The sequence below is a fragment of the Chenopodium album genome, chromosome 7 (assembly GCF_948465745.1).
Source record: "Chenopodium album chromosome 7, dcCheAlbu1.1, whole genome shotgun sequence".
Lineage (NCBI taxonomy): Eukaryota > Viridiplantae > Streptophyta > Magnoliopsida > Caryophyllales > Amaranthaceae > Chenopodium > Chenopodium album.
In genome coordinates, this window is record NC_137840.1 from 62,789,156 (window position 1) to 62,816,437 (window position 27,282).

A 27,282-nucleotide genomic window follows, 5' to 3' on the forward strand; every position below is an offset into this window, starting at 1 on the left:
AGTTTTAATGGATCTAGTGGAACATCATATCCTTGCAGCTACAACCATTGGTAATTAAGACTGTTTATCAATTGAAAATACCTATAATCTATATCGAGAAGGAATTGTCCGGAATAATCCCACCTTTTGAATGTTTGTCCAAAATAATCCCACCTTTGGGATATTTTTAAATAATTTGACCTTTATACTCAATTCACTCAAAATGATCTCAACCGATCATGTAACTTGTTATACCACGTTACTTGACACGTGGCAGCCTGTAACTAGTGCAAAAAAATAAAAATAAAATAAAGTAAAATTTTAAAAAATGTTAAATTCTTGTAAAGAGAAAATAATAATAATAAATTATTTTTGGAAAATATGATTTTATTACGAAAGAAAGAAAGTTACAACTTACAAAAGCTAAGTTATAACTACCACCAGAACACCAAAAGACCTGAAAACAACAGGCCATCCCCACAACCAGTTCTATACCCAAACCTAGCCACCTTCTAGGAAGGGTTCTAGGAAGGGCCTAGAACAACTGGACTCAAATTTCCGGCCACCTTCTAGGAAGGGTTCCGGAAACCAGGACCAGACAACAAAAAAAACTAGAAAACAACAAAACCACACACCTAAAAGCCAACAAAACAACAATCAGAAGCAGACAAGCCTGCAAACTGACCAAAACACCAAAAAACAAAATTAGGCAACAAAAAGAGCAACAAGGCTTGCACCAAACAGCAAATGGCAGGGCAAAGAGCAAAGGACAGCAAAAAGAGGTGCACAGACCGATAAAAACAGCTGCTCAGCAGCAACAACAAGCATAGCCAGCAAGCAGCAACTCCCTAGACCAGCACAAACAGCAGCAGCAGCATCAGGAGAGCAAACCAGCAGCATAGACAACAGAACAGCAGCGCAACAGGAGCAACAAACCAGAACAACAGCTGGCACTGCAGACCAGCAGCAGCAGCAAGCAGTAGGCACAGCAACAGCAACCCAGCAACACCATCAGCAGACTGCAGCAGACAGCAGGCACAACATATAGCAGATCAGATCAACAACAGCAAACAACAGTGCAGCAGCAACAACATACATCAGTGCAGCAACAGCAGACAGCAATGCAGCAGCAACAGCAACACAGCAATCCAGCAGATCAGCAATAGCATACAGCAGTGTAGCAACATACAAACCACAGCAAAACCAGCAAACAGACTGCAACACACCAGCAGTGCAGCAGCACAGAAAGTAGGCAGCAGCAGCACAGCAGCACAGCAGAGCTCAGCAACACAAAACCAGCAGAGCTACTAGCAGACAACAACTAGAAACAGCCTGCAGAAAAGGAAACCAATACAAAAAGAAACAACGGGAAACCCAGAATCAGAACCCAAACCAAGGAAACCAGAACAAAAACACAAAGAGCCCGAGACAAGCCCTAAACGATCAAATATTTGCTTCCCGCCGGGATTCTACAAACTGAGTGAAAGACAATATCCCGAACAAGAGCATCAACTGATTTGCAACAACCAGTAAAGAGAACTGCATTCCTTTGAATCCAAATACCATAAACCGTTTCAGTGAAGGCCACCTGGATCACTTTATTCTTCAATCTGGAACTTCTGCAGATTTTCTTCATCCAATCAATCTCATCACTAAACTGCTGAACAGGCTTGGAAACACGTAAGATCCCGAAAACCTTACTCCAAACCTTCCTCGAGAAATCACAATCAAAGAAAAGATGTTGAACACTTTCATTGCCATTCAGACAAAGGAAACACTTTGGGTCACAAGAGATGTGCCATTGAAGCAACCTATCCTTAGTGACAAGCCTATTCCATAAAGCTAGCCACAATATGAAAACACTCTTGGGAGTTGCTAAGTTACGACAAGTAACTCTCTTCCATGGAACTTTAGGCACTTGAGGCCTAATAGCAGCATAAAGCTTCTTGATTTTCAACTTGTTGCCTTGAACGAAACCATCCCATCCCCCTTGATCATTCACAATATCTCTACAACTCAAAATCTTCTTCAAGAACCAGGAGCATCTAGCAGGGGTAGGAGTGGTCCAACAATCCTTGTGCTTGAAATAGTAGATATGAACCCACTTAACCCAAAGATTATCATCCTTGTGAGCAATATCCCAAAGTAACTTAGTGACAGCTGCTTTATTCCACTCAGGAAGAGAAAGCAGATTCCAGCCACCACAAACTTTAGGAAGACAAACATTATTCCAAGCAACCAAAGACTTATTAGCAGGAGCAGAGGATCCCGTCCAAAGAAAGCATCTGAACCTAGCCTCAATCTCTTTCAGAATTTTCTTCGGAAGAATAAAAATTTGAGCCCAATAAGTCTGAATACCAAACAACACACTCTTCACCAATTGAAGCCTCCCAGCGTAGGACAAGTGTTTAGCCATCCACCCTTGAATCCTAGCAGTGACTCTCTCCACCAAAGGCCTACATTGAGCAATAGTAAGCTTCTTTGAAGAGAGAGGGACTCCAAGATACCTAAAAGGAATGGAACCTTGAGAAACACCAAGAAGCTCCCTCAACTCATTCTGAACCTCAACAGAGACACCTCCAAAGTAGACTTCACTTTTATCAAGATTAGCAGAAAGCCCAGAGGCACTCGAGAATTTCGAGAAGGCTTGAAAGAGAAGCTTAACAGAAATACTATCAGCTCGAGAAAACATCAATAAGTCATCAGCAAACATCATGTGAGTTAGGTTTAACTTTTCACATCTAGGGTGAAAGTTAAAGTCAGGAGACAACCTAAGCTCATCAAGGCATCTGGAGAGGTATTCCATACCAATAGCAAAGAGAAAGGGAGACATAGGATCACCCTGCCTCAGCCCTTTCTTAGCTTCAAAGGGGGGAGCAGGAAAACCATTAATAAGAATAGAATAAGAGACAGAAGTAAGACAATTCCAGATCCAATCAACAAATCTCTGAGGGAAACCAAGCTCTTGCATGACAGTGATCAAGAAACCCCACTCAACCGAATCATAGGCTTTCTTCAAATCCACCTTAACCATACACCTAGGAGAGATAAATTTGTGATCATAGCCTTTGATCAATTCAGTTGCAAGAAGAATATTGTCACCAATATGCTTGCCAGGAATGAACCCTGCCTGAGCATCATCAATCACCTCACCAATGACAGCAACAAGCCTAGCAGTTATGACTTTAGAAATGAGCTTATAGACCACAGTACAACAGGCTATAGGTCTAAAATCCTCAACATGAGAAGCAGAAAGGACTTTAGGGACCAAAGTAATAGTTGTACAATTCCATTGCCTAGGTAAAAACCCATTATTAAAGAAATCAATAACACTAGCATAAATATCATCTTTCACAATATGCCAAGCTCTCTTAAAGAAATAGGAGTTAAAGCCATCAATACCAGGAGCTTTAGTGTTATCAATTCCCTTAAGGCCAGCATCAATTTCATCATGAGAGATAGGCCTAATGAGGTAGCTCTGAGCAGCAGAACTAAGCTGCTTACCCCTCCGCATAGTAACAAGGTCAACAGCAGGGAGCCAAGGAGCCTGAGTCCCTAAAAGAGACTTATAGAAAGATATAATTTCATGAGAGATAGCATCTGGATCCTTAAGCAACACCTGATTAGAATCAAAAATGGAATCAATTCTATTCCTTGCTTGCCTAGCCTTCATCACAGAAAAGAAGTAGTGGGAATTGCCATCTCCAAGCTTAACCCAATTAATCCTAGATTTTTGCTTGAAGATGCTCTCCTGAATATCATTCCAATGCTTAACAACTTTAATAGCATCAGATTCTTTAGCATATAAATCCAAATCATTAGGGTTCTGAGCCATTAAGGTTTGAATTCTAGAAAGCTCATCATTAGCCTGGTCAATCTTTTCCTCAATGTTGCCCAACTGCTTGCTAGTAAGAGATTTGATACTAGACTTTACAGAGTTAAGCTTCTGCCAAACAGAATTACCAGAGCCCCAAGCCTGCGAAACAGTATCAAGAAAATCAGGATGATCCACAATACAGCTTAGAAGCCGGAAAGGTCTACCTTTCCCCACAGGGCCAGAGCAAATATCCAGCAAAACAGGACTATGATCAGATAAAGAAGGAGGGAGATAAACAGTCTCCACGTGCCCATGAGAAGCTAACCAAGCTTGATTACCAAAGGCTCTATCAAGTCTGGAGAGCGTTCTAGGGCCAGTACGAGCCTTATTAGACCAAGAGTAGAAGGACCCTTTGCTTTTGAGCTCAGTGAGGTCCAAATCATCAACCAAATTCTGAAAGTCTCTAGTCTCATAATCAGTAACATCAGCACCATGGAGCCTATCAGAAGCATGAAGAATAGAGTTATAATCACCAACACAAAGCCAAGGAGAATGCTGGATGGAGATGCTTCTGAGTCCCTCCCACAAAGAAAGCCTATCATGAATGGAGTGAAGACCATAGACAACAGTGAGAAAAATCTGAGTAGAGAGATCCTTAGAAGAAACAGTACAGTGAATGAATTGTTCATGAATCTTCAAAACATTAACAGTTACTCTATCCACATTCCAACCAAGCCAAATCCTCCCTTTGGGAGAATGATCATAATTACACAACCAGAGCCAAGAAGGGCCAAACTTCTTCTGATAAGTGAGAACATTTTTTAACTTGATTTTTGTTTCAAGCAAACCAACAACATCAACTGAATGAGAGTGAAGCAACCTCCTTACAGAGGCAACTTTGCCAGGGTCATTCAGGCCCCTGACATTCCAAATAGAGTAAATCATGACACCAAAGGGGGATTAACCTTACCCCCGCTTGGATTGATAGTGAAACCACCTGCACCATCCATTTCATTTGCAAACAAAGCAACAAATGCATTAGAAGTAGAAGCAGGCTGATGAACTCTAGTGTGTTGGCTTTTTGTTTTCCTCCCTACTATTCTCCAACCCTCATCTGAATTCTTAGATGTATGAACATGTGGAGTAATAATAGATTGACCATGAACAGAAACCCCAACATCAACAGCAGCAGAAGGAGCAGGATCATGGGTAGGCTTAGGAGCCCAAACTTGCTTTTGCTTAGGAGGAATAGGAGTCGGTTGCTTAGAAGCCTGCTTAGGTAAAGGAGGCTTAACAGAGCAATCATGACCAATCTTGTTACACTTAGAGCAAAAGGAAGGAGCCCACTCATACACCACCCTAATCTCCAATAATTCCTTCAAAGGACTCTCAACCCACACAGAGGATGGCAAAGGCTTTGTAACATCAATCTCAATCAGAACCCTAGCAAAAGACACTCTAAGCTGTCTAGTAGTACACTCATCAGCACAAATTGACACTCCAAGCAAACTACCAAGGCGGCTAAGAGTGTGAGATCCCCAACAATTAAGTGGAAGATTAGGGAATTTAACCCAAAGAGGAATAGTTCTAAGTATTTCAGCATGAAAATCAAAATCAGGACACCAAGGCTTCACTATTGCAGGCTTTCCAAAGAACATATGAAGACCAGAACAAATAGTATCTCTATCATCACTAGAACACATATTGATAATAAAGTACCCATCATCATGCCAATACACATCTGTTTTTTGCATATCATTCCATTGTTGAGCAAAGAAACGAAGAACAGCAGCAATAGTAGGATAAAAGCCAACCACATAAAAAACAAGAGCATTAGCCCATTTTCGATTACCTTCCTCAAGCTCGGCTGCTTGTAGCTCAGCAATTAGCTTCCCATCCTGCACTTTCGGAGCAACAAAGGATAGTGTAGCTCCTTTAGCAGCCAATTTCCCAGCAAAAGATGAAGCACGAGTCCCCTTCTGCTCCAGAACAGGGGAAGCAGCACGGTTTCCAGAAGAATCGCGCGAGCTCAGCTCCAAGGCAGAAAGAGGAGCAGCTCGATCTTCATTAATGTCATGCGCAATATGCTCCAGAGAGGTTGAGGACTGAATTCCGTCGAAAAAAGCCCATTTTCCTACAAAATGTTTTCCGACAACTAGTTCCGATGGAATTCCGTCGGAAACGAGTTTTTCGAGGGAAATTTTCCGTCGTTATTTGGATGTTTTCTAGTAGTGTTAACACTCCCCTCCCCCAGCTCGGCGTCCCTCTACCTTTCCCAAAGCACCGCTCCCCCGAATCAAACCTCTTTCTCCCTCACAAATTGAAAACCCTAATTAACCATCCCTCCCTTAAGAAAACCCACATTAACCATCCCTCCACCCACGAAACTCCTTCTTCGTCTCGATCCCGGCCCCCCAACCCTACTTCCGTCCCAATTTTGACCCATCTTTCCTTCAACCACCTCGTTTCTTGAGATCTGGGTTGGTCGGGTTTCGAATGGGTTAGCATTAGTGGGGGTTTCGAAGGTGTTTTAGGGTTGGTTAGGGTGAATTTTCGATAATAATTGGCTTGTTGTGGTGGTTTAGTGGCGACGGAAGGGGTTAGGGGGAGGAGCGGCAACTGGCAAGTGGTCTGGGCTCAACGATGTGTCTGGTATGGGCAGATGGTGGCGGTGGGGAGGTGGCTAGGGCTGGTGCTGGCAGTTTTAAATTAATTAATTAAATTAAAGTTAAAACTTATTTTTTGACCAATCACGTGGTGATACGTGTAAATTCAACTTAATAAAAAGATTATCTACTCAACCGGTTATAGGTCACTTTGGGACCATTTTGAGCATATTGGGTATAAAGGTCGGATTATTATTTAAAAATGTCCCAAAGGTGAGGATTATTTTGGGTAGACGCTTCAAAAGTGGGATTATTATATTCCGAGTAATTTTTCTTATTGAATAATGTTTTAAATTAAGTTCACATTCCACGTGACACTCTCTCAGCTTTCTTCTTGGCTATCATTTCATTTCTTCATACATTAGTAAAAATAGAACTATTGTTTATAAGAATTATTGAACTCGGTCTAAATTTCAAGATTAAACAATGATGAAAACTTAACCATCCAGCTATGTTATACTATGTGTCATTTATTGTAAACAAAGTAAATACTCCATATATAACAACATAATAAACAAAAATCAGTATAAGTACCAAGTAGCATTGAATCATATGATAACCCAAGGTATTACCCGAGTCAAAAACTAGTTGGAAACATAATAACCTAGTGAATTACCTTCAACCTATAGTATATGTCCACCTAGCCCCCTTTTTAGTAACAAAGAATCAAAGGGCGATAATGCTAAATTGTTTAATTTCCGCAAATAGACATAATTCTAGTTGTAGTCCACCTAATAACTTCCAATATACATGTACTCCAGATTTGAATTCTTTGTGTTAAGCAATTTCACAAGTTATACGATATTCTCATATTTTACATACTAGTAATACCATTGCTTAGTTGTTTACTTTGTACGCATACTTTCTTTGATAACATGAAAATTAAATTATGTCTAAAATATGTACATATCAACATTAGCACAAAATAACAACCATGTGCAATAAGGCAACCCGTGATATTCTAAACATTATTAGATGCTTCCATAATTCTTATTCATCCAGCTCAATGTCTCAAAATATTCTCCCATGCATACGAAGGCCTTGAAAATCTATAAATAGCTCAACTTTGATGTTAGTTTTCATCATCCTAACACAAACAAATTACTTCAATTCAACTTTTGTTCTGATCATCTCTTTAAGTTTGTGTTACACAAGCAAAATTTGTTCATAATGGCCTCCAAAAACACCGCCTCAGTTGCTCTCTTTCTTGTGTTGAACCTTGTTTTGTATAACGTAGCCTTTGCTTCATATGTAGCACGTCCTCTTAAGTCATGCCCCCCGGATACCCTTAAGTTGAACGTGTGTGCAGATGTGCTTGATCTTGTTCACCTTCGCGTTGGATCTCCTAAGAAGGCAGCTTGTTGTAGCCTTGTAGGTAACCTTATTAAGCTTGATGCCGCTGCCTGCCTTTGCACCGCGGTTCATGCTAATGTGTTAGGCCTTGTTAACCTCAACCTAAACGTTGATCTTACGGCTCTTGTCAACTATTGTGATTGCAAGCTCCCTAGTGGCTTCCAATGCCCTCCTCGTCATGCCTAAGTTTTTGTTCTTATTTATGCGATGTTAATTTTTTTTTTTTTTTAAATTTGAGAAAATTGTGTATTCTTGTGTAATTTGATTTCTTATGCTTTTGCAATTTTCTTCTCATTACTTCTTGTGTGATTTTGTACGAGATTGATAATAATAAGATGGATTCTTTTCATTGCACTCTAAATTTTAAAATCATATACTTTGTTGCTCATTTTATACGAAGTATTAGGCATGCGGCCTTATTTAAACCAAAAAGACGTTTAACTCTAGATTTATATATATATACCTATTTTTATTATTTTATTTTAAAAAATTTCTCTCTACTCTCATAAATTAAAAACCTTCCTGAATTAATTTTTTTGTATTTTCTCTCTCCTCTCACTATTTTTCTTTTTCTAAAAACTGCAATCTACCATGACAAAAGAGAAATAACATACGAAAACACCTTCAAAAAGATTAACATCACTTAAGCTTCATTGATTTTCCTACATTTATGTTAAATCTATAACTAATACTAAAGTAGGCACCGCTGATGTCATTATTTTCAAAATTAAACACGTGGCGATATCTCATGAAAAAAATTCCCGCCCAAATGCTATTTTTTTTTTTTTGAAACAAAATGCTTATTAATTTTAATTAGGTAATAGCTACTTCTTTTATTTAGATAATTAATTTTTTTTTTTTTTGTTGAAAATTTAGGTAATTAATTTAAAATTGGTACCTATTATTTTGGTAATTTATGTTGATATTAGGTTTTTTTTTTTTTTTTTTTTTTTCAGGAATGAGGGAGCCCCATTTGATCTCAGAGATTAACAATCTAATTTATCTCCTCTCACAACTTTATGTGTTGAAATCTGTGCCACTTTATTATTTTACTTTTATCATTTAAAAAATAAAAGAAAATGAATAAATTGTGAGAGTAGATTTATTCACATCATTTATCTCAGAGATTAACTTGAATTTACCCTTAGAGGAATAGTAGGTTGTTGGAGTCTTTAGAAGTTGTTAGTATAGTTGAGGTCAATTAAAATAAACTTATGAACATTTTGAACTCAAAAAATATAACAACAAAATTTACAAAAATCCAAAAAAAAAAATTACTGTGAAACCCGTGCATCGCACGGGTGCTAACCTAGTTTGCTAATATAACAAATTGAAAAATTGAAATTATGTTCTACTATATAATTGTCTTTTTATTTAGGAAAAATTGCTCCCATTAATCTGAACTTTGCCTCGTCCACCGAAATTAATCTCAACTTTCGTTTATTATCTATTGCACCGAACTTTAGGGGGTATTAATTTCTATTGCACTCAACAGGTCATCCAACCTGATGTAGCAGGTTACCTAGACACGTGTCAACACGTGATAGGTAAAAAAAAAAATTTTAAAAAAGAAAATAAATAAAAACAAAAATTGAAAAAAAAAAAAAAAAAAAAAAACCTGCCAAACCCAACCCCCACCCCTATCCCAGAAAACACTACATCACCACCCCCAACCCCGCCAGAAAGTCGCGCCCACCCCCGAAAACCCCTCCTCCACCGCCGAAAACCGCCGCCCAGCCACCCCTTCCCTTTCCCCACCCCCGAAAACCCCTCCCCAGCAGCCCAGCCACCCTCGAAAACCCCTCATCCCCCTCGAAAACCCCTCCCCATCAGCTTCCATTTTCGGCAGGAGGGTGGTCGTTTCCGCCCCCTCCAATTCGTCCCCTTCCTCAGATCACCCCCTTCCTCCCTCTGATTGGCCCTCTTTCCTCCCTTCTTCCCTTCGATTCCGCCCTCTTCTCCTTCGTTTCCATCCACCCCCTTCCTCTTCGATTTCCGACCTCGATCGACTTCTTCTCGTCGACCATTCTGGAGCTTTACCCTCCGATTTTTGCCCTTCCCCACTGTTTTCCGGTTGCTGCTTTGGTGGCCGGTGCTCGGGGGCAAATGGGGATGGCCGGTGCTCTGGGGGAAACGGGATGGGTTTTGTTTTTTTTTTTTAATTAATTTTTAAGTTTTGATTTTTTTTTTTTTTTTTTACTTTTGAACCAATCTGGTTGCGACACGTGTGCAATTAATCACAAGTCAGCAAAATTTACCTCTTCAACCGGTTTCAAGTCATTTGGGTGCAATAGAAATTAATACCCCCCAAAGTTCGGTGCAATAGATAATAAACGAAAGTTGGGATTAATTTCGGCGGACGAAGCAAAGTTCAGATTAATGGGAGCAATTTTTCCTTTTATTTATTTATTTACTTAATTTTTTTGTAGAAAATCAAAATTATCTAATCCTACTAAAGAGGATGAAGATGTAATTTATTGTTCAAATTCACAATTTGATCTTAAATTGTTAATTTTTAGAATTGAATACTAAATAGAACCCTAAACTTTTTGAGCAGTACAATTAGTCAAATGTTCAACGCGAGAACACAAAAAAAGAAGAAATTAGATGATGTATCTAAGAAAAAATCAATTGTTAAAAAATTTTGAACCCCAACCACAGTACAAACCACTGAACACCTTACAAAAATCTCTGAATCCCCTATAAAAACTTCTGAACCCCAACCGCAAACCACTTAACACCCTAGAAAAACCTTTGAACCCCCAACAAAAACTTATGAACCCAATCACAAACCACTGAACACCCTACAAAAACCTCTGAACCCCTACAAAAACTTCTGAACCCCAACCACAAACCACTGAACACCCTACAAAAACCTCCTGCTACTAGTCTACTACTCGCTTGCCGAGAGTTTAAAAACGAACCCCCTACAAAAACTTCTGAACCCCAACCACTGCACAAACCACTGAACCCCCTACAAAAATTTCTATACTCCAACCACAAACCACTGAACATCCTACAAAAAGTTCTGAACCCCAACCACAAAGCACTGAACACCCTAAAAAAACGTTTGAACCCCCTACAAGAACTTCTAAACCCCAACCACAAACCATTGAACACCCTTCAAAAACTTCCGCACTTGAAGACTGTAACACCCCAATAATTCTCTCTTTTAAACCCTGTAAATACCTTGAACAAAATCCAAGAAAATTACTGGCATGCTACCGCCACGTGTTCAAATGTTAAGGCTATATCAGAAATTAGCAGCGGAAAAACTAAATCAATTTTAGATAAGTTTCAAAACCAATAACCAAAACCAAACTAAATCTTACAACTTGGAACCATTAAGGCCCTTATTCAAACTCAACTTAGTTAGAAAAGTATAAAATGATATTGAGTTTAATGAATTCAAAAGTAAGTAGCAAAATAAGTAGTGAAAAGTAACCAACACTCCACTCAAAATCCCACAACCTTGATGCGAATGCTGAATGTAAGAACATGTGGTTAATCTGCTCCCCAATATTACAAGTGTAAAAATTGGATCGTCAAAGGGTCATTGAAAGGCGAAGGCCATGACCAAAGAAAGACACACAAAACACGCAATCAGCAAAGTTGAGTACATACAAGCTGTAAAACATAAAAGAAATCCCTAACATGCTACCAATAATCAACCATTACGCATCATTAGTTTATAGACTCGGCACATGACTCAACTATTCATATTACTAAGACTCCATTAATTAATAATAAGTAAATCATTATTTTTATTCATTGGATTTTACAATAGACAAGGTTGTCCAACTCATGCTCCATTTGGAACATCAATAAAAGAAAAATCCCATGCCTCCTTTCGGAAACATCAATAAACACCAACGACCACGGGCGCGACTCCGTGACCGTAGTTAGTATGAGATCTCACCTAACTCCTAGTTTTAAAAAAATAATATTTGAAATAGGAGACTCGTAGATCAGACGACCTCGATAAAAGTACACGGCTAATATCCAGTGTACCCCAACGAACCCCTGATTGTCATTACTCCAGAAGTGCACCAATCTAGAGTTTTATTGCTCATCCATCTTGCACTTTACGTGGTTTACAAGTTTAGAATTGGTGATAACTCATATGCAAAACAATATAATCAATCAAATATCACATCATTCCAAGCAATCCAAAGTTCCAATTCAATTTTTGATTTATTAGTGGCAAACAATATTTAGTATTGAATCCTTTAACTACCTCGGTGTATAAACACCTTAAGTGCACAGGGCACTTCAAATCCTGAACCTCATCTTAAAAGACTTAATGAAATTCCTCTACTCAAATCATAATTAATTCATGAAAGAGTATTAAAAATTAACCTCATGGAACCATTATCAATTCCACTTATAGACAACCAAGAATCCATAACCTTTAATTAATCATAACATATCCAATTGATAAGACAATCACTTATACATCACCCATAACCATAGTCATATACTTATATCTCAAACATGCCTCATACACAATATACGGAAATCACAATGTATAATCAAACAATTTAGCCAAGTCTTCTCCATACATGATACTAAGTTCTCGATACATCCCTAAACATGCATCTAAAGGCAAGGTTTCGTAACTTGTACATACCTTGAACAAACGAATTGGTATGCCACTTTACTAACTAGAAATCACCTTCAATAAACTCCTCTCCTAAACCAAACAATAACATCTTAATCAATACCCAATCAATCAAATTTACAGCAATACTAACTTACTTTTAAAACCTTCAAAATCCAAGTCAAACAACACTTTAAAACCTTCCCTTTATTTAAAATTAAAAGGTTTATATATAATTCTTTAAATTTTCTTCATAAAAACCTTAAAATACACTCTTATACATGAAATTACAGCAAGTTTAAAGTTTAATAAAAATCTGAAAATTATTTTAAAACCCTTAATAATCTCCCTTTTTAATGGGTGATTAAACCCTCTTTATAAAACATAAAAAATAATACTTAGAAATTATTTCTAGCACTTAAAACTTCAATAAAAAAACATATATTTATGCTTAATAACTTTAAACATAATTAATTTTATTAATCAAACTCAAGGATAATATTTTAAGTATAAAAAAACTTCGTTAAAATCAAAAAATGCCCGAAAATCATATGTAGAGGCTGAATTTGGCCACGAAAATCGGATGAGTTCAGAATCTGATCGGGATTAAAAACGGGATTAACATTAACGAACGGAAATCTAAAAATTAAAACACGAATTTACGTGCTCAAAATAATTTGAAATTAAGTTAAAATAATTAGTAGTCGTTATAATCACCAAAATTTCAAAACATCATTACTATAAAAGCCCTAAATCAATTGTTCATAAAAACCCTAAAATCATGATTTTCAATAATTAAAAACCCTAGGTTATAAAATTTACAAAATCTGAAAATTATGACATTTATAAAATCTGAAAATTCATCAAAATACAACTTGATATTAATTAAATTAATAATTTCAAACAATAAAATCAAAATCCATAAATCAATCATTATATTTACACAAATTAATAAAACAAAGGAGAGAGAAAATAAGACAAACCTTTTTGTGTGGGAAATTTTGGGGATTAATGAGGTATTTATAGGGGAGAATGTTGTAGGTAAATAGAAAGATTGGGCCTCATAAAAATAATGGGTCAATTAAGTAAACAAATGGGTTAGGCTTGTTTGATTGGACATATATTGTAGAATCAAGGTGCATAAAATAATTTGTTCAAATAATTTTCGACCCAAATTAATAATTTGAAAATTTTGAAATTAAATTCCGGAAAATAACAAATAAATATTATAAATAAAATAAAATTTCATTTATAAAATATTTAAAAAAAATACGGGGGATTACAAAGACACTGCTCAAAATGCGAAATGTTCAGATATATAAATTATAAAGTAGAGAATGCCAAAAAATTTTAATAAAATTAAAATTACATTGCATAGATCTAAAAAAAAAAAAGTTCATAAGTAATGTATCTCATGTTCAGAATTATAATAAAGCTAGATGTTCATAATTCCAAAAACACATGTCAGTAAACATATATATTGACAAGAAGTGTATCATACGTTCATATTTTTAACTTAAATTGTTCAAAATATAAACAAACACAGAATTGTTCATAACAAAATACACAATTATCACTAAAAAAATCAAAAGAATGTGAAAGATACATATTCCAGAACTCAAACTTAGCCATGGTGGTTAGATAATGAAATCTCATCGGAAAATAATCATCACCGTCATCTTAACCACCTTCTCCTTGATGACGAGGCCATCTTTAGCTTCACTATTTCATTGTAAAAACTCGATCCATTGACAAAGTTTCAAATTAAAGGTTGAAGAAAACAAAACTTGAATTAGGAGAGAGAAAATAAAAGACAAAGAAATCAGAAATTAGAGGAGGAAAGAGAAGAGAGAGTATATTTTTATTGGTGGTTCACATAAAACAAGATGCACCATGGTACATCTTATAATTTGCCCATCCAATAAGCAATAGGAGTAGTATCACCTGGGTTATAAACTAAGAGCTCTTTGCTTTCTTTTATAATGTGGGACAAACAATATTCATACTTTCACTTAACCACCTCAATTTGTAAATTGTAATATGCTATTGGTGAAAAATACGAAAGTTTTATCCGCCCTAGAGCATAAAAAGTTTTAAGGAAGCCTCTGAACTTTTACATAACACTCTCTATTGGTAGAATATGCAAAACTTATATTCAATTTATCAATAAAGAGTCATATGCGTCTTGATGTTGGTGATAGACTTTGAGTTAACTCATATGGCAAGATTGGGTCAAAGTTAAAGTCATATCCTTAGAGTAGCCCAGTCACTTCATGTGAAAGGAGTGTTAAATTATAACTCGAAATCTAGTAGGGTTAACTTTGAACGCAGATATCTCTCAAACTACAAGCGATTTTGAGGTGATTCAAGTTGGAGGTGATAGCTTGGTTTAAGAGCTTTTCAACAATAGGTCATATGCTCGATTTCAATAAGAAACAAGAAAGTTATGACCGTTTTACAAAATCCTGACAAAGCTGGAAATTTGCAACGAGACTGCGAGCTATAATTCTATGCGAGTGAGCTATAGCTCGGCCCTATGAGGACTTGCGGCGGGCATTAACTAGCTGTCGAGCTATAGCTCGGTAGTTAGGTTATTCTAGGATAATTGATGGAATATTTCCTAAAATTATATATTTTCTATGACGGCTATTTGAGTATACTTCGAGAACAATCTTAGAGTTTATTAGGGTTTCCTTGTGTTATAAAAGGACCCTTTAGTTGATCAATTAGATCATTAACTTTTGAGCCGTTAGATTTAGGACTCCTTGTATTATTCTCTCTTTCTTTCTCCATTATAGTTAAGAAACTCTCGAATCCCCCATTCGTGGATGTAGGTCTATTTTGACCGAACCACGTAAATCCTTGTTTTGTTTGTTTATCTTCTTTATTGCTTTTCTCAATTCTTATTTTTCATTGATTTGTTCCGCATTAATCAAACACAATTACACCCTTATTTCCTAGCTAGGAGTGAGAATGTAAAATAGGTGATTAAAAAGATACTCGTAAGAGATAATTAGAAAGTTACTTGGAGTTTCAAGGTCGTTTAGTAATGAAAGAAAAGAAATCTAAGATAATTTCAATAATGCCTTTTACATTTGAGAGAGAGCAGTCATTTATTGATGAACAATGTTTTCATGAAAAAAGTTTTTTTTTTTTTTTTTTTTTTTTTTTTTTTTCATTTTTTTCCTATATTTTTTTTGTTTGGTTTGTAAAGGGGTGGAAAACTGTTAAGCCTTGTATGAGTTGTATCATGTATAGCTTATGATCCGGTGTTAAGCCATAATCTCTACTCTTAGGTTGTATAAGTATATTGTGCATATCATAATACAACACACAGAAAATATCATAGTCAGGTTCACGATCTCACAATTGGGGCTTTAATGGCTAAATTTTAATGGGCCAAAAGTTATGGACAGCTCACATGTGAGGGGGAGTGTTGAGCCAAGGAACAACCCACATGTAAAAGGCATTATTGAAATTATCTTAGATAATGGGTGAATGACTAGGTGGACTAAATAACCATATACTATCTCCGTCAATTATTATGTACAACAAACGAATAATTTATGTCTCACAAATAATACCCTTTTGTTGCTCATAATAATTAACGGAGGTAGTATTATTAAATCCACCTAGCCATTCACCCATTATCTTAATATTTAGGAAAAATTGTCAAGAATAAAATGACCTTTCAACGGTCTTTTAAAAATAAAATGACCTTTTGATTATTCCAAAATAAAATGACCTTTGACATAAATCTGCTCAAAATAGAACAAAAAACCGGTAACTTGTTATAAAGGTTACAACTGGACACATGTCTCTTTGTGATTTGTTGGAATTTTTTATTTTTTTTTTTCATTTTTAAAAAAATTTGATTTTTAATTAAAAATAAAGTAAAAAAAAAAAAACCCTCTCTCTCTTCCTTTACCCTTCCTCCTCCTTGTGAGCCACCTGAAAAGCTCCTAACCACCACCACCGACCTCTGCACCTCACCACAACTGTTCACCTCCCCTCCCTTTCGAAACCACCTGCAGCCCCCGAAAACCACCCCTTAAACCACCCACTCTTCTTGAAATAACCCCTAAACCACTCCAAACCTTACCGCAGCCCTCGACAGTACACCACCCCAAACCCACCAGCAGCCCCAGATACCACCCTCAAACCTACCAGCAGCCCCTTATACCACCTTTTGACCACCCAATTCCCTTTAATTTGAATCAGTGAAACCACCCAAAATCCTCCTCACCCACCAAAACCACCCTAACAAACAAACCCACAAACCAATTTGCAAACCAATCCGCCTCTAACCAACTAGCAACCCATTAAAAAGTCCAATTTAACCGATCGAAAAAAGCCTCAATTACTAAACTCCACTCGAAAAGGGGGTGGGTTCAAGATGGAGTTCACCGCAAAAGACAAGGGTAGGGCAGTGCGGGGTTTTTGCAAGTGGGCTGGTGGCTGGGTCAATGAATGCGAGTGGATTGTGGATGAATGGGGTGGTGATGGTGTTAGTGGCTTGGCGGGTGGTGGTCGATGAAGTGTGATGGTTGAGTGAAAGTTGTTTTTTTTTTTTACAATTAAAATCATTTTTGTAAAAAAGAAAAAACTTAAAAAAAAAAAAAAAAAAAAAAAAAAAAAAAAACTACTAATCACATTGTGACACGTGTCACAATGACTTGCAACTGATTAAATTCTATTTTGAGCACATTTATGTCAAAGGTTGTTTTATTTTGGAATAATCAAAAGGTGATTTTATTTTTAGAAGACCATTGAAAGATCATTTTATTCTTGACAATTTTTCCTAATATTTATGCAAATGGTAACTATTATAATTTATAAACACGGAGGGGTAGTTATTATTGATTCATTAATTTATTTTACTAAAATTATTATTACACCACCTTCGTTCCACGCTAACTAACCTTTTAAGTAACAAAGGGTCATAATAATTCAATTTTGTACTTTTTAATTTTCGTAAAATAGTCATATATTACTAATTGTAGTCCACCGAATAATATCAAACATACATGTACTCCAGATTTGAATTCTTTGTGCTAAGCAATTTTAAAATTTGGATACGATATTCTACGTACTAATAATGTCAATGCTTAGTTGTTTAGTTTGTACGCTTACTCTCAATGATAACATGCAAATTAAAATTACAATATAACAACCATGTGCGATGAACCAACCCGTGATACTATAAACATTATTGGATCCTCCATAATTCAAACTCATCCAGCTCAATGTCTCAAAATATTCTCCCATGCAATACTAAGGCCTTGAAAATATATAAATAGCTCAACTTTGATATGAGTTTCATCATCCAACACAAACAATTTACTTCACATCTTGTGTTCATCATCTCTTCAAGTTAGCTCTAAAGAAGCGAAATTTATCATAGTTTTAAGAAATGGCATCTAAAAACACTGCCTCAATTGCTCTCTTTCTTGCATTGAACCTTGTTTTGTTCAACCTAGCCTTTGCTTCATATGTAGCACGTCCTCTTAAGTCATGCCCCCCGGATACCCTTAAGTTGAACGTGTGTGCAGATGTGCTCGATCTTGTTCACCTTCGTGTTGGATCCCCTAAGAAGGCAGCTTGTTGTAGCCTTGTAGGTAATCTTGTTAAGCTAGATGCTGCTGCTTGCCTTTGCACTGCGGTTCATGCTAATGTGTTAGGCCTTGTTAACCTCAACCTAAACGTTGATCTTACAGCTCTTGTCAACTATTGTGATTGCAAGCTCCCTAGTGACTTCCTATGCCCTCCTCCCCGTGCCTAAGTTATCTCTTTTTCTTGTGATGTTTATTTCATTACTTCATGAGTAATTTGCCTCTTTTTCTTGTGATGTTAATTTCATTACTTCATGTTTAAGTTGTGTATTACACCCCTGGGTAAGTTAGTTCTGATTAAGCTATTGCATTTTTAATTTCTCATTAATTGTGTACTCTTGTATGAATATTATTGTTCAATAAGTTATTTACTTATTTTGCAAATTAATCTCAGAGGTTTGATTAGTAATATTTTATTCCTCAATAAATTTACCTAATGAAATAATGAGTTTCCATAGTAGATCATTAAAAAATAATATTTCCTCTGTTTTTTTTTTTAGTTGACACCTTTCTATTATCACGTTTGCTAACGCATGTTTTTAACAATCAATATTTCTAATTATCAACAATGTAAAATTAAAAAAAGTAGATATTAATAAGATTTTTTTATCATATCTATAAACCACAAAAGCGAGTCAAAGCGTGTTGTGTGAATAGAGTAAAAGTCAAACGGTGTCAACTAAAAAAACGGAGGATAAATATTTGAAGAGGAGAAAAAAAATAGGGTTTTTCTATACAGTGCCCCTGAGGTATTGACTTTTCCAAGCTGTGCCCACCCATTTTTAAAATTCCACGCTGTACCCCCAAGGTACCTTTAGTGTCTATGATGTAACCCTACCCTAACCCCTCCGTTAACTTAAGTTAACTTTCCGTTATCTTAAATATAAATAAATTAAAAAAATAATAAAAAAAAAACCCCAAACACCTCTCTCTCCTCCCTCACAACTACCCACCAGCCACCAGCCGCACCCCCACACCCCCAGCCGCTCCACCTAGCCGCGCTCTTCTCTCCTTAATCCACCACCGCGCGAGTCACCACATAGTGCACCACTAAAGAAAGTGTTTGAATGCAATGGAGGAATTTAGTTCAAATTCAAATTAAAATTTCGACAAATTGGTTTAGGGCTTTTGTTTCATTGGATTCAAATTGCAAAATTAAGTTGTTAATTGTTGTTTTTGTTTTAAAATCAAAGAATTTAGTTCAAAATAATAGAAAACTCTAATTTTTCCCCCAATTTGATTTTAATTGCTAAATAACCAATTTTGGTTCAATTAGATTGAGATTAAATACACAAAACTTGTTTTAATTGATTTTTCCAATGAAAATCTGCACGAATATGGTTCAATTGGTCGAATTTGGGCATGAAGAACGATAAGCTGGGCAACATACAGTGCGCGGTGGTGCGGTTGCGGCTCTAGTGAGAGAGAAGGAGAGAGGAGGGATGATGCGCGTGGTGGTGGGTCGAGGAGAGGGGAGCGCGGCTCGGTGGTGCATCTGGGGGTGCGGCGGTGGTGCGGCTGGTGGGTAGTTGTGAGAGAGGAGAGAGAGGTGTTTGAGTTTTTTTTTTTTTAATTTATTTATATTTAAGTTAACGAAGGGGTTAGAGTAGGGTTACATCATAGACTCTAAAGGTACCTTTGGGGTACAGCGTGGAATTTTAAAAATGGGTGGGCACAATTTAGAAAAGTCAATACCTCAGGGGCACTGTATAGAAAAACCCAAAAAAATATGACTAAGGGAATTTCCAATGTTTGATTTTAAAACTTGTGTAAAATTTCTTACAAAATATAAAAAATAAAGGAGTACCTAGAAGAAAATTAATACAGTAGAAATGAACATAGAACGTATAAGAGCTACTCACACATCAAGTGCAAGACGACTCCAAATTAATCAAGCTTTTGCAGTGAGGCTTTGGATGAATGTCCACACAGCTAGTGAAGCATCACTCATCGAGCCATTATATGTCGAGAAATTCTAAGTTCATAAGTTTAATTTTCATGAATTTGTAAATCAAGGGGTATATATGTCTTCAATTTGTACATCAAGAGAAATGACAAGTGTGGAACACAATTCTAAGATGCTATCGGAAAGTGATTTTGACACACCATAAGTTGATTTTGGCACACCCTATGTGAGTGCATAGTTTTTAATGTTCTTATCACATAAAGGTGTGCCATTATCAATTAAAAGTGAGTTAAAATTAATTTCCGATGTTACCGTAAATCCCAATATGCACAAGGGCACAGCTCAAACTCATGGACCTTTGCTAGAGTTCACAAATTGTGTTTTACCATAATTTGTCGGTACTTTATTCCAACCCCTCATAACTAAGAAATCATAGCATGATCTTCACAATTGATCTAGCTCATTGCAAATTGTGCCAATCATAATTCTAAACCGAATTATTTTGGAAACTAAGACAAAGTTTCGGTCCATCCGGACATCAGAAATTAGTGTACATGTAATTTAAATTTCGAGTGACATTAGATTACAAAATAGTGTAGTTCCCTTAACGTACAAAGCAACATATAGATTGGTCGCATTGGTTTTAAGGAGAACATTTAATCTAGCTTCACCCAATACAATCTATCCCACGATATTAATTGAAATCGTGTAATAGAGATGTGTGAAGCCATGGTAATATTAGATGCACCCGAAAGCATGTACTTACAAGTCTCGAGTAATCACAACAATATAAAGATGTATACAGATCACATTCAAAAAAACAAAGAAACCCACATAAAAATCATTAAAATACAAAAAAAATATTTTATATTCGATCGCATATCTTATTGTGAATAATCAACTAAATTAAAGAAACAAAACCCAGATAAATTTCAACATTGAATATACAATTGACGACTTGAAACAGAGGGTTTAACAGAAAATTTTAAAGATTTAAATTTTTTTTGGAATTTTCATTAACCAATAATTACAATCATTTTAGAGAAATTACAGAGTTAAAATTCAAAAATTTCACAATTATAGATTATAAACTAAATATACCAACTCCTTGAATTTTTTTGCATCAAAAATAGATTATAAACTAAATGAAAAGATATATTGCATACCTGTAAATGATTGATTATGGGAGTCATCTCCATCAAATAGATCGCTCAAATTTTAAATCTTAATTCTGCAATCTAGGGTTTAAGGTTTAATGGGGTTATCTCTCTATTTTAAACAAGAACTGGAAGTTTCTCGTCATTTATTTTAGACGGGCTCTTCTCATGTTTTTTCTGTGGTCATAATTGGCTTCGTATTTAAGCGAACCTACTGTGTGTTGCTGTCCTGTGGTTTACTTTGAAGAGCCCAGCAAAAAAAGGTCCCATTTGCTTTTCTTTTCATCGTACTCCGTACAAATTTTCATACGGAGTAATTTTAATCCACGTTGCGTGACTATGCAACTTTTTTTTTTTTTTTTTAATTTTTTTTTTAATTTAAAGAATGTAAGTCGTTTTTTATATGAAGGTAAAATCATTTTTGATTAATTTTCGATTTTTTTTTTTTGATTTTTTTTTTTTTAATAAGTTCGACAAACATAAATAATCTATCAAATCTGACTTAAAAATTAAGTATAGTGGTACTTTGTTGTAGTCATTTCAATAAGAATGACTACTATAGAATTTTCATAAAATTGCACTTTGCATTAGTTGACTGAACTTAAAAATAGTCAAAATTAGCTTAAGGTCCGTGCCATGCACGATAAGTCTAATTATTTTTTTTTTTTTTAAGAAAATTGATTATATTCAACAAATAAAATTTGATAAACATACAAATCAAATATAGAGAACGACTATTTCACCAAATGTCACTGACAAATTTAAAAATTCATGAAATGTCATCGCACTTTTCAGAATTCACCAAATGCCACTCACAAACAGTAAAATGTCATGTCGTGCCATTAATGAGGTCTGGACGTTAACAGTCCGTTACTAGGATTCTTAATTCACAAAATGCCATTTACAAATTATTATTTTGCATGAAATGCCATTACTTTTGTAAATTATTTCACAATAACCCTCTAATCAAATGAGTACTAACGGCTAGTTTATTTGAACATTTTTGAAATATTGTTGGGGTAAAATAGCCGTTGCACCCACTTTGTTGTATAAATATGAGACTTAGAACACACATTGCATCCCTCTACATGCATAATCATGAGTTTGTTATCAAACACATCCTCCTCCACATACGAGTATGCATATGTAAGAGTTCCAAACAAGTTTTGCGGTTGTGGTCGGAAATACGCAATTAGAAGTTCGGAGTCAACATCAAATCCTCAAAGGCTTTATTACAAGTGCGACTCGTGTAATAGTTTCAAATGATGTAAAGTCCTCAAGCCGGAAGAAGCTCAAAGTAGGGGAAATTGTTATGATAGGGATGGATCGGGACATAGCGATGTGTATGATGAATTGAAGCAATTGAAGAAGAAAGTGAGGCAGCAACAAAAAGTTCTCAATTCTATTATGAAAGTAGGAGTTGTTATGTGTGTAATAGTTGTGATTGTAATGATGAAGTGAACAACAATGTAATTGTAATGAAAGTAAATAAAGTGTTAATTTAAACATTTCTAGTATAATACGATAAGTTGCAATCATGTTCATCCAAAAAATTATGGCTACTGTTTTCTGTTCATCTCAAAATAAAATGCCCTTGCTGACATAATTCAGAATTTTTCCCAACAAACAAAACACTTAGGTACAGCACACAGTGGAATATTAATGTTCAAAAATTAGGATTTCATTAACAAATATGATGTGCATTCAAAAGGGCAGGGTTGTGGAGTTTATGCAGCTTTCTTTGACCTCTTCTTGGTCTTTGAAGTGCTTGCTTCAGCCCCTGCATTGTTGTTGATTGCTGCAGTTGTTGCTTCAGGCTGCTCAGTGTTGTTGTTTGCTGCACTTGCTGCTGCACTCTTTTTCTTTGTTGCACATGTCTTCATGTTGTGGCCCAATTCTTTGCATAGGCTGCACTTGACTGAACTATGTCTCTTTCCCTTTCTTGCTTCATTTGCCCCTCTTCCTCTCTGTTTCTTGGGTCTGCCTGCTAATCTTTTCACTAAGGGTGGTAGTATGTCAGGGAGGTTGAATGAAGGCCACTGAGTTTGGTCAGGCATTGGGTGCATATGCTCTCCATAAGTGTTTTTGTATGCCCTCCCTTTGAAATAAGGTGATACAAAATCTGTAGCTTGCAGCCTTTGGTGGTAAATCACCCTGAGCACATGCTTACATGGGATCCCTGAATGTTGTCACTTCCCACAACCACAAGTTCCAGCCCCTAGTTTGATGGGATAGTACACATGTGCATCTCTCACCTCAAACTCATCACCCCCACATGGTGTAGCATAGCAGAACCTGGACTCATCTGATCTTGTTTGCAAGATCTTTGTTGCATACTCAGTGAGTTCCCCATCCCCCATTGAAGTTGCTTTATCAAACCTTGGAGCCATCCTTTTCATGCACCATTGCCTTATAGCTGCAAAATTAAAACCAGTTGCAAAATTAAACTAGGGTGAAATGGCATTTGCAAAGTGATAAAACATGAGAAAATGCTTGTTTAACCTTCAAGAAGCTTTAACACAGGTAGATCCCTGTATGGCTTGGTGCAAGAGTTGAATGATTCAACAAAATTTGTTGTGTTATGGTCACAACAGACAACTAGGTCAAACTGATGCCTTGACCAAACTTCAGTGGTACTCTCCAAATACAGAACAATATCTGGATTGTAGGCATGAATCTTCTCCATTGCTTTGTTGAAAACATATGGATTGTAAGCATCAGCAGCAACCCAAAACAGTTTGTGAAATGCTGTTCCACTAAAGCCTTTTGTTTTGCAGTTGTTGTACAAGTGTTGACGGCATATTCTTCTACTAGCTCTGGGAAATGTCTCCATAATTGCTGCATCAACTCCCTGCAAAACCATATTACAAGTGAGGAAACAGTACTGTAAAGTAATAAAAAAAAAACAAGTGTATGCTAAAGAGACTGATTTACCTTCATCCTGTCATAAAGAAATGTCCAATCATCTCTGTTGCATCCCTCTTTCTCAAAGAGGCACTTTAAATTCCTCATAAAATAACCCCAAGTCTCAACACTCTCTGTACTGACTATGCCATAAGCAAACACAAATATCTCATTGTTCCCATCAATTCCAACAGTTGTTAGCAGTATCTCTTTGTAATATCCACTAAGATGGGCTCCATCAATGCCAATGATTGGCCTACAGCCTCTAAAAAAACCTCTAACTTGTGCAGCAAAAGAAAAGAAGCATGCTTTGTACCTAGGTTGGACATTTGCACAAACTTGTGTCCATGTCACTAGTGCATAACTCCCTAGATTGGTCTGCTTGACCATCTCAGCATATCTTGGAAGGAGACTGTAGGCCTCTCCAAATCCTCCATGAATGAGCTCCTTGGCAATTGCTTTCACCTTGTAAAATAACCTTTTCTTCACTTGAATTCTTTAACTTTCCATACAGATTCTTTGCAGAGACTTAACTGGGATATCTGGATTGGCTTGAATATCTGATTGCAGATGTCTGCAAAGCCAATCACAGCCAACAATTGGATTTATCTCAAGCCTGCCACAAGTTGCATGCTCCCCTGTCAAAGTCTTGATTGCCCAGCTCACTTTGTCAGCCATGCTTGATGCATGGATTCTCCAGTTGCAACCATCTATAGCACATCTTGCTATAAAACCTGGTAGGGTCACTCTTTTCAACAAAAACTCCAAAACCTTCTTGTACACAAAAATCCTTAAACACTTCATAGAATGACTCTTTGTCTGCAAAAATCAACCATGGCTCCAGTTTAATGCTTCCAAATTCACAATCTCTCCAAACCTTGCCATTCTTGTATGTCTTATCCATTGCTTGGGTCCCATCAAGGTAATCTTCAAATTCTTTGGGTGGGATGTCATCATACAGGCATTGTACTTCTTCCTCATCTTCTATGAAGTCAGCAAGATCCAAATCATCATCATATTGTTCACTGCCAGATTGAATGTAATCTGAATCCTCACACTCTCATCATCATTAGAGCACTCATCCTCACTAATTTCAACCCCAGCTGGTGGCTTCTTGTGTCTTTCAGATCTCCTTAAGCTCACACCTTCATCATTACTCCCCCCAGCAACCCTTTTTCCACAGCTCTTTTTGGTTCTAAATCCTGGTGGCCTTGATCTACCAATTTTTTTAGGTTTCTTAAGCATAGTAGTAGCTGGTTTTGATGTTTGAGCTGCAACTATTTCTGTCTGAGGAACTGGTGGTGATGGTGGTTGTGGTCCAAGTGATTGTGGTGCTTCAGGTGAAACAGGTGGTGATGGTGGTTGTGGTTCAGGTGAATGTGGTGCTTCGGGTGAATGAGGTGGTGAGTCAGTTTGGAAATTTTGGTTGTCAGTTTGAGGTGGTGAGGTTGTTTGAGGTGGTGAGGTGGTTTGAGCTGGTGAGGTGGTTTGAGGTGGTGGCTTTTTTTTGGGTGTTCTCTTCCTTTTCCTTGGGGTTATATTCCTCCTCACACCTGAGGTTTTGGGTTGGTTGAGAGGAGAAGTTGGTTGACAGTGTTTAGGTGGGGTAGATGGTTGAGTATTTTGCTCAGGCTCAGGTTGAGATTGCCCAGGAAAAACCTCATCAGCTAATGGAGTCTCAAACACTCTTACGTACTCATCCTCTCCCCCATCCACATTAGCAACAGGAACCTCAACTGCAACTGTAAAAGGTTCCAGTTCCTCTAACTCTCTATCAGCCTGGGCCTTTTCAGCTTCTAACCTAGCCTTCTCAGCCTTGGCCTTAATCCTTTTTTGCCAATTATCCTCAGCATCCTTAAACACCAGACTAGGACTTTCTTTTTCCTCTAAATAGATTACTATTGTTTCCTTATGTCCAAACCACTCCCACATTTTCAGCATATCCTTATCAGAACACAACTCCAAGTTCCTATTAGTTCTAGGTGGCAGTACATACAAACTAAAGTACTTTGGAAGGATCACATTTTGCTTAACAGAGTCCTCAAACATAAACTCATACAAGTCCATTAAACTTGTTCTGTCAGTATCATCAACCAATACATCAAACCCCAGATCTCTATAATGGACATCAAGCCACACTTTACTCATCCTATAAACAACAAATTACAGACACATTACATACTGAACATCAACACATATGATTCATATCAACACATATGATTCATATCAACACATATGATTCATATCAACAACCACATACCAAACCCTAACATACCAGTACACAAAATTGCGAAATATGGAATTCAAAGACCTCACAATCACAAAACATAACAATGTCAAATCAATACCAACAAATAACAATTTTAATATCAAATGTAACAATAATTCACACAGTCATTTCAAGTAATCACATTTAACATGAACGTTTCAAAAAACCCTAAACCTAACTCAATTTTCGCAAAAAAATGCCAAATTCAAAACGCGAATGGAAAAGCGAAAGAGCGATTATTACCTTGAATGCTATGTCGAACACCCCAAACTCAAATTCAAGAGCTTTTTGCTTCTACTTCCTCCCCTAGTTGTCACTGCTGTACTGGTTCGCGCAACTTCAATCGCAAAAAAGATTAAATTTTTAGGAGTGTTTTGTTCAGGTGTTAACGATTGCTTCTAGTTTGAGTATGGATTTGAGAGTTTGAATGAAGGGTGAAAGTTCGAAGAACAGAGAAGAAGAATGATGGATTTTTTTTTTTTTTTTTTGATCTAAATTGAAGAAGTCAGAGAGTCAATGATCATTCACGCGCCATTAACCCCAAATAAGGGTATAATGGTCATTTCGCATTAACGGAATGTTAACGTCCAGACCTCATTAATGGCACGACATGACATTTTACTGTTTGTGAGTGGCATTTGGTGAATTCTGAAAAGTGCGATGGCATTTCATGAATTTTTAAATTTGTCAGTGGCATTTGGTGAAATTTCCGTATAGAGAACTATAATGTCATAATACATACTTTGTATTAATAGGCAAAACAAAAAATTATCTAAAAAATGGTTATTTTTTTTAAGTCTGTCCAAACTCGAGAAATTTACTGGCGAGGCTTGATCAAGTCTAGTGGTCATATAACTCATATTAGTGAATACTTATTTATAAATGTTTTTTTTTTTAAAAAAAAAACAATCGAACAACAAACTAAAATCTCTACTAAACTTTTCAAAAAAAAAAAACTCTCTACTAAAATTATTAATAAAAGTTCATACACAAAAATACAAATAATATATAAACCTTTA

General features: G+C 36.4%; 2 protein-coding genes and 2 pseudogenes across 2 annotated transcripts; 2 read left to right on the forward strand and 2 right to left on the reverse strand.

The window, feature by feature from the left end:
* Positions 1 to 684: 684 nt before the first annotated feature.
* On the reverse strand, positions 685 to 7,296 carry LOC145640440 (uncharacterized). Its single transcript, XM_081691721.1, has 10 exons — positions 7,285 to 7,296; positions 4,820 to 5,901; positions 4,280 to 4,715; positions 3,500 to 4,180; positions 2,811 to 3,385; positions 2,204 to 2,651; positions 1,276 to 1,311; positions 1,045 to 1,194; positions 941 to 998; positions 685 to 827 (listed from the first exon to the last, which is right to left on the reverse strand). Exons 1-10 carry the CDS (start codon positions 7,294 to 7,296, stop codon positions 685 to 687), a joined length of 3,621 nt encoding a protein of 1,206 aa, XP_081547847.1.
* A 336-nt stretch (positions 7,297 to 7,632) lies between these two features.
* Positions 7,633 to 8,001, forward strand: LOC145640441 (putative lipid-binding protein AIR1B pseudogene; annotated as a pseudogene).
* A 9,827-nt stretch (positions 8,002 to 17,828) lies between these two features.
* LOC145640442 (putative lipid-binding protein AIR1 pseudogene) lies at positions 17,829 to 18,197 on the forward strand (annotated as a pseudogene).
* Positions 18,198 to 22,817: 4,620 nt separating this feature from the next.
* Positions 22,818 to 24,384, reverse strand: LOC145640443 (uncharacterized). The gene is made up of 4 exons (XM_081691723.1): positions 24,025 to 24,384; positions 23,593 to 23,941; positions 23,329 to 23,506; positions 22,818 to 23,244 (listed from the first exon to the last, which is right to left on the reverse strand). The coding sequence occupies exons 1-4, from the start codon at positions 24,382 to 24,384 to the stop codon at positions 22,818 to 22,820; spliced, it is 1,314 nt and encodes a 437-aa protein (XP_081547849.1).
* Between the last annotated feature and the right edge of the window lie 2,898 nt (positions 24,385 to 27,282).

Excerpts from the sequence above, each read along its gene's own strand:
- LOC145640440 (XM_081691721.1), bottom strand. Across the intron at positions 4,181-4,279 it reads ATAGGCTCCATGGTGCTGAT|GCTCGTACTGGCCCTAGAAC; the intron begins GTTACTGATTAT and ends TGGTCTAATAAG. Across the intron at positions 999-1,044 it reads CTGCTGCACTGTTGTTTGCT|TCTGCTGATGGTGTTGCTGG; the intron begins GTTGTTGATCTG and ends TGTCTGCTGCAG.
- LOC145640443 (XM_081691723.1), bottom strand. The coding sequence starts at position 24,384 with ATGGTCAAGCAGACCAATCTAGGGAGTTATGCACTAGTGACATGGACA. Across the intron at positions 23,507-23,592 it reads TGTGTTAAAGCTTCTTGAAG|CTATAAGGCAATGGTGCATG; the intron begins GTTAAACAAGCA and ends TTAATTTTGCAG. Across the intron at positions 23,245-23,328 it reads GAGGTGAGAGATGCACATGT|GGTGATTTACCACCAAAGGC; the intron begins GTACTATCCCAT and ends GCATGTGCTCAG.